The 8,144-nt window shown below is 40.1% G+C and overlaps 1 protein-coding gene across 7 annotated transcripts in view; it reads left to right on the forward strand.

Annotated features, from left to right (window-relative positions):
* The window catches only part of ntng1a (netrin g1a), a 117,464-nt gene extending 110,102 nt beyond the window's left edge, over window positions 1-7,362 (forward strand). For all 7 annotated transcript variants that reach the window (XM_013913785.1, XM_013913786.1, XM_005744885.2 and 4 more), the window contains one exon: window positions 6,488-7,362. In XM_013913785.1, the coding sequence (XP_013769239.1) occupies window positions 6,488-6,744 (257 nt within the window). In that variant the 3' untranslated portion in view covers window positions 6,745-7,362. The remainder of the gene's footprint in view (window positions 1-6,487) is intronic.
* The last annotated feature ends 782 nt before the right edge of the window (window positions 7,363-8,144 follow it).

The following is an 8,144-nucleotide window of genomic DNA, read 5'->3' on the forward strand; positions in this document are numbered from 1 at the left end:
ATATCATTGTGAACATGTTTAAAACACATGGCTTAATATTCACATCACAACAACAGTTACCTCAAGGTGCTTCATATTGTAAAGTAAAGACCCTACAATATTGTTAGAGTAACTAAAACAGCACAGAGAAAAATCGATTCCATATAAGGCAAAGTATCACTTTTTTCACAACAGCAAACTCAACATGCAAGGCAGGCAAAGTGCGCTCAGTATGTTCTGTTTTATCTGTGGTGCTGTGGACGGAGATGAGATTGGTTAAAGTAAAGGGCTTCACCGAAGGAGCCACTTACAACACTTGTCACAACTTTCTGAGATGCACTAAGTGTCACGATTTCATTATGCGAACTGTATCAATACAACACGAGCAGATAGAAGCGTTTCCCATTGAGTATACAGCGAATTAGCGACACCCCCGCTGCTTATACTGTGTTTGTTAGCGTCCAACTTAAGAAAACGAATGCTTTAAAGTCTGCTGCATTGTGATTTAAATTCAGTGTAAAATGAGTCACTTCCTTTTTTTAGTAGTTCTCGACACAGAAAGACATTCATTAAAATGCGCTGTTTTTTGTGACTGTACTAATATATTCTGTGTGTACAGCGCAAAGACACTGTCAGCATGAAAAAATCTGCTTCAAACAAAAGGTGAGAGACAGGCGTCCTAGCATGACCTGCAACGTGAGGCGCACAACCCGAACCTAATGATGTACCGAGAACGCTGAGTGGTACAAAAGCAGAAAAAAGCAATTAACGTAAAAATGTTTAAAACGGCGAAAGAATGTTTTCGTAGAGAGGCGGCGCCAAGGTAAACAGATGGGAAGCCACACACAGCGGGAGTGAGCACGGAGCAGATCCGTTTGTATTTGTCAGATGAAGCAGTGATCAGAAAATCCACAAACATTACTGTTTGAAGTGTTTGTATGCTCTCAAAACTTCAAACTCTATATCCAAGAGGTCTGAGTAATACTTCACTTAAAAAGCTGCTAAAGTTAAAGATCCGCTCCAGACACGTTGAAAGGTATAACACTGGGATTTGCATAGTAATGTGGGTCTGAAAAGAAGTTCAATTACATCTACACCTTCTCCCTGATTAAAATAGTAACACAAAAAAATCCAGAATGTCTTAACATGTAAATATTTTTTGGTCTTTAAGATTTAACTACTTGGTATAAAAATTCTCCTACATCACTCAAACAACAGCTCAGAGACATTCTCATCACATGAATTTGAAGACAGTCTCCGAAAAGGTCAAATATCTCAATGTTTTCAGCACAAACATACTTTGATTGCTTTAATATCTTTTGCCTACAAATAAAAGGCAAAGAGGTTCCTTTGTATTGAGGTTGTAATTTACTGCTTGTGCACTGACTTTTCTACATTGATCAAAGTAATGGTGGCATTTCAAAGAATGCAACATCCAAAGAAGGGGGATCTTTTAGCTGTAAATGTCATAGAGACTGTATTAGTATGCTCATATCGAGAAAAAGAATAGCATAGTATTGCTATATTCCTGACTATGGATGTTTTCCCCTAGAGATTGATTTTTCTTCTTCTTCTTCTTCTTTTTTGGGTTGTTTTTTTTTTTGTTTGTTTGTTTGTTTGGTCACTGAAAAAATTCCAGGCTCTGCTGCTCTGGCAGTAACACAAATGTGAAGTTTTTCACTGGAGTTTGATTCATCGCCCCAACAACAAATGAGCCACAAAAGCACCCATAGCAGTGCTTTCACTTCACAAAATGTCCTCTAAAGTAGGAAAGAAACCCCCAGAATAATGTCAGTCCAAAACCACTGAGTGATTCTATGGCTGATGTGGGAAAACTTTTTAGTCTCGACCTTCTTCTGCATCCCCGCTGCTGCTGCAGGAGTTCTGTGCGTTGACGAGACGCTGTCTGCATGCAGAGCGGGAAAAAAATGCAATTAAAACTTAAATCTCTCGTCAAACACATCACTTTCCCAGACAGGCGCACCTAGTTCATCGGCCCCTTCTCTAAATATTATCACTCATATCAAAAGCAAACACAACAAATCTTGTCTTTTACTGCCTGTGCCGGCTCTGTTTATGTGCAGTAATGCAAAATGGTTAATGTGAGAAAATGAAATCAGATAAAGGTGCGGGACAAGAAGTTCCTACTTCTGCTGTGTTTTCAATCTTACAACACTGAACGTGATCGTTCTTGTTTGTCATTATTTTTTTTACATCTTGATGATTTTATTGATCTTTTTTCCTTTTTTTGTTTTTTTTTTTAATCATCACTATCTATTTGTCTTTATAGTCCCTTCAGCTGATGAATCACTCTGCTTCCAGGGAATAGCCATGACCTAAAATTTCCTTTAGAATGAACTAAAATTTCCTTTGAACAGAAAGATTCTTAAAATTATTTTAATGGGATTATTCTGAAAATAAGAAAAAAAACACTTAGCAACCACCAGTCGCTATGGAGAAATTTGTGGTTGCTGGAGGTTGGTGGTAGTTGCTGTAAAAAACCCCATTCAGGCAGGCCTCCCCCTCTGTACCCAGCTGGTTGCTAGGCAACAATATGTATTTGTCAGCCTGTTGGTGAGGGAGGTTGCTGGCCGTCGCAAATCAGTCACAAAGAGGTATACAGTGCTGCACTAAAAACTTCTATATGATCTTTTCAGTTTTGGATTCAATTTTTCAATCACAACAACAGTCACCTCAAAGTGCTTTATATTGTAAGGTAGAATCTACAATAATGCATCCAGAGAAAAAAACAACAATCCAATCACATGACCCCCCTATGAGCAAGCACTTTGGTGACAGTGGGAACGAAAAACTCCCTTTTAACAGGAAGAAACCTCCAGAAGAACCAGGCTCAGGAAGGGGCGGGGCCATCTGCCGCAACCGGTTGGGGTGAGAGAAGGAAGACATGAGACAGGATAAAGACAAGCTGTGGAAGAGAGCCAGAGATTAATAACAAGTACAATTCAATGCAGAGAGGTCTATTAACACCTGAGTGAGAAAGGTGACTGGGAACACACACTCCGGTCTGCAAACACTTGCCAAGCTTCTTGCTAAGCAGTCTTTCTGCTGTCCTCCTTTCCATTCACCCCCAGCTGGCAGCTGCAGATGACTTCCCATCCTTGAGCCTGGGAATGTTTCCTTCCCGCTGTCACCTTACTCATGGGAGATCATCTGATTTTGGGGGCTTTCTCTATATAGTGATAGGGTCTTTTCCTTACAATATCAAGCACCTTGAGGTAACTGCTGTTGTGATTTGAAGCTATAAAATTACAACTGAATTACACTGAATTGAAACAGTGAAATCAGAGACTATTTGTCTTAGTAAGTAAACGCTGTATGTTTTCAAACATGTTGATTGGAGCAGGGATACACATTTTTCCAATGGGGGTCACTGACTAGTCTAAAGTCCAGTGTGACTGAAGCCTAACCCATCAACAACCAATCAAATTGCTGAAAATGTAATTTTTACCTCAAATTTAGACAAATTAATCGAATATCACCTTCAAAATGTTCCAAGCTTTAATCAACAAGTTAGGAAGTGGTTGTCTGTAAGTATGGATTACTTTCCTGAACATAGACTAAATCCGACGTTGCTTATATCAAACAGCAAGTCTGATTTGGCCTTAAAGATGTGCCTTTTTAAAGACGTGATCATATCTTATCAGACTAGGATAGTTTGAGATTTTTAGTCCAAAAAAGTGGGCATTCACAACCGTGTCCAACGTCTTTTTTCCAATTATTTTTCTAATCAATTTAGAGCACATTCTGAATAAAAGCCAGTCTGAATATTCTTAGAAATTCGCGTTATCATTCTATAGTGACAGCAAGGAAGGATAAGATAGACGAGACGAAAGGTTATTGTCTAATTAAAGGAGTCTCTCCTGTGTACTGATCATATCAAGGCCTCATGATTCTTTAATTAATACATTTGATCGCTCTTCCTTGTCATCTCGAGGAGACAATCTAATTACCAAGTTTAGCCGCTGCCTCATCACAGAGAGCAATCAAAGTGAACAAAGGCTTTCCATAGAGTCTGTTTTGCAGTCTCATATTGACTCATTACTGTAGTTTCTCCTGAGTGGTTGAGGTGGTCATGCAATTGATATGTCAGATGAAAAAAACAAAACAGGGGGAACAAAGATAGAGTTCAGATGTCTTATTTGGATGTAGTTGTGCATGGTAATTGGTGAGCTGTGGCCTGGAGCGAAACTTACTGAGCCAAACAGCAGCTCTCTTTTCTCCCACGAAACACAAATAGGATTCGCACAGTCAATGTTTCTTAACAAGGCTCCCATCAAAGCTCTATTTGGCTATTCCTGTGAGACAGCATGCATCCAATCCTGATTATTAGGAGAGAGGTCTTATATTTGTTTGTGATATTTATGTCCCATAGAGTTCATAGATTGCTCACCGCATTGTTTTCCACTCCTATAAAGGACTGAAATGGGCAGAAGTGGCCCCTGTGTTTATCAGTGTTTATTTGTCTCTGTTGGTTTATTAGTTTGTGCAGCGCAGCTTTGTTTGCCTCCAGCTTGCTTGACAGCTTGCCTCCGCTGGGAATAGAGTGGCCTCGGTGTCCCAGCTCTAAATATACACCAATTTTCACCTGACGTTCAGTTTGTCTAAAGTCAGTGGTGTTTGGGGAAAGCCTCGCAGGCTTTGAGGAAAGTGTGGATTTCTGTGCTGTAACGTAGCTGATTTGATGGGGCTTGAATAAGGTTTTGGTATTAAACAAATAGACGCGTCTTTTTAGATGCTGAAAAAATGTCCTGAAATCTGAAATTTGGTGTTGTTTAAAGATTAGAGGCTGTAAAGTTAAACTGATGGGGAATATATGAAATGTTTCAGAGTCATTTAAGTAATAATGATGAAAAAAGACTGTGAAATTAATTTCGAGTGGCATTATACTCTTTAAGAGGTGATTAAAAGATAAAGCCAGTGTTCACCACCTTTTAATTACATGTGTATATATTCATTAGAGTTTATTAGCACTTGTATAGCGCCTAAGATTAATCTCAGCCTCTGTGTACAGTACATCTTTACCACAGCTCGAAGCAACAACATTACACAACATTTTCGCTGTCTTACAAACGTGTTTTGTTCAAATTTTACATCACATTTAATTATTTTCCTATATAAAATAGTCAATTTCATTTAATACTTTAATTTAATTTTATAATTTTACTAGATTTAATTATTAGATATGACATATAATCTATATTTCATGCATTTTACAATCCAAAATGTGCCAAATGTTGAAGCAATACTTGAACATGTTGGAAAATATGCTTATTTGATTTCTTGAGTTTATTAAGAGATCTAAGCCTCTGCACATTAAATAGATCAAAACCAGGCTGTGCCAGCTAATCTGAATGTGCTCAAAGGTTTCAAAGACAAAGAGCATTGCCCACCAGCACCCATGAAACTTACTTATTAAGGGGTGATGTTACAACTTAAAATTATTATGCATTTCAGTTGTTATAGAAGCCATTTCCCTAAAACTACACGCTTTGCCAGTGTGGGGTCATGTAGTGTCAGGATTTGGTACATGCAAATGTAGATGGAGGCCATTGTGAGAGATGTTTAGTGTCTGAGTGGCCATAGTGGAAGAAATCTGACTCTTTTGCTTGAGTCGACCCACAATTCATTAAGGGAAGTTATGTTGCCCTACTTCATTTAGTACGCAGTTAGCTTAAAAACTATTTGGTTGCACAGATTGTCAGTAGTTTCTCTTATGCAAAGACTTGAGGGGATGTTGATGAGTTAGTGATTAATTCAGCAGTGTACTGATTGTAAATTCTGTTAGGTTGCTTTTAGACTTGTTTTTGTTGTCAAGAACAGTGATGAGTTTTAGCCGTGCAGTAGCCACCAGCACAGCAGCTAGCATGGTTCTCAAAATGCTTAATACGGCAGCGTTCCCGTATAAAACAAGAACTTAAATGTGGGTTAGATATGTGAGGCTATAAAGACCAAGCCCCTCATGAGGAATGCAGTTTCATATAGGTACACTGTTGTAGATCATGCTAGCTACATGGAAGATTAATGGTTTTAGGCTACCGAATCTAACTACATTTACTTTACTGTAATTTAATGACAGCATGTGTTGGTGTATAGATTATGGGCAAATAACCACCCATGAAATTATAGACTACACAATTAGGACAGTATAACCCAATTCCCAGTCTTTGGGCTAAGCCTTGTCTCTATATTTACTGTACTGTAACTATCAAGACCATAAATAAGCATATTTTCAAATTTAAGATTTCATAGACATCAAAAATGAAATAAAATGTGGCAACGCTTTACTTGAAGAACACTTTTTGTCAGTCTTTGATTCCATAATTGGCCATCTTCAAAGCTTCTGCTGTGATGTTTGATAATGGGAGCTAATGAGAAGAGAATCTCCTTCATGCACCAGAACACACTTCAAGTAAAGTGTCACCCAAACACGTGTTTGTGTGCTAAATTCTCACACGTCTTTCCTGTCTTTACATTGCTTCCACCGCAGCCCGGGTGTGTGACAACGAACTCCTGCGCTGCCAAAATGGTGGGACGTGTATCAGCAACGTCCGCTGCAGCTGTCCAACGGGCTATACAGGTTTGCTGTGTGAGAAGCGCCGCTGCGAGTCAGAGCTGGGAGGCTGTGGGGGCCCAGATTCAGGCCAGGCTCACCTGACACCTCCATCCACCTCCAGGCTGCTGCTGCTCCTGCTGCTAGGCTCGGTTCTGCTGAGAGGGGTCTCCTGCCGGCCCGCTGTGCTCTAAAGTGACCCATTACCTGGTGGGAGTCGCACACTTCCCACCTTCTCCACCTTAACCCAAGCTCATCCCCCTCCCCTTTCAGATAATCAACAACCATTTAAAAAAGAACAACCATGAGCTTTCTGGACTGTAATGTTCTGAGCTTCTCCGCCTCCAGACTCAATGGACACTCGCACTGACAATAAAGGGAATGTGCCAGTCAAATGAGTGCAGAAGCTTTTCATTTAATTTCAAAGAATATATAGAAATAATTAAAAAGAAAAACTATACTTCTAAAAAAAATACAGATATTATTAGAAATATGAGTAACTGAGGGTTTGCCTAACAAAAGTAAAATGAGCAGAGAATGGTGAGTCCCACCCCGACCCCTACCCTACCTCTCTCCCTCCCCCCAAAAGCCATACCAGGTACAGTACACGAGCCCCCTTCGATTTTGAGAGGAGATAACTAAAGATGACAGACTCGTTCACTTCTTCTCATATTGCCACGGCAACAACAGCTGCGACCAATCAGCTCTCGCACAAGCCGACGGTGGCCGCCGACCCCTTTGGGATGCTTCTGTGCGTTGTTAATGTTGGCTGGACTGATGCCGAAGAAAAAAAAAAACAACAAAAAAAACAAAAAAAAGCAAACTTGTCCCCGCTGAATGGCAAAGACTGGCCTCAGAAACAAACCCGTTACACTTCAGCGTGATAACAAACAGAAAGAGGTGAAAAACCCCAGGACGCATTCTTTGCTGTCAGTGCATTGTGGATAGAAGGAAATCTGTCCGGACTGCCACATTGTGACACAAAACCTTGCCCACGTTGATCCCTCTCTGTCTCTATCTTTCTGTCTCTCCTTCGAGCTCGGCCTCATCCTCTCGTTCATCCCCCTCCCTTCCCTCCGATCCTAGTTCCACCCCCAGACGCCGCCACTGACCTGTGCTTTCGTGAACGTTACTCTGTAAAACCCTTGTTGGTTGAAAGATTCTTTTGTCCAATGTTAGTGATGCACATGTAAGAATCCCCCGTCCCATCCCCCGTCCCCCTTTCCTCTCTTCCGAAAAGATACTCCAGTGAAGCTGTCTGATTCTTTTTCTATCTTAGAGCCACCACTCTCCCTACTGTCATGGTCAGGGGATAGTATTCACCTGAGCAGACGAGAAGTGCATAGAAAACCATCAGTGTATTTGCAAGTTCTTTTCTCGACAGATCAAACAAAACAACAAAAAAACAACAAAAAAAGAGAGTCATGTAGTCCTTTTGTATCTTTGCCGAACTGTGATTGAAAAAAAGGCAACCTGTATCTATTTAAGTCATTCAAATGCAGAAGCAGTTGGGTTGTTTTTTCTCTCTCTTTCTCTTTTATTTTCACTTCCTTTTTCACCTTTTCTGTTTATTACTTTTCGTTGTGCAGTTGAT

The sequence above is a fragment of the Pundamilia nyererei genome, unplaced genomic scaffold (assembly GCF_000239375.1).
Source record: "Pundamilia nyererei isolate P.nyererei 1_Seehausen unplaced genomic scaffold, PunNye1.0 scaffold00150, whole genome shotgun sequence".
Classification (NCBI taxonomy): domain Eukaryota; kingdom Metazoa; phylum Chordata; class Actinopteri; order Cichliformes; family Cichlidae; genus Pundamilia; species Pundamilia nyererei.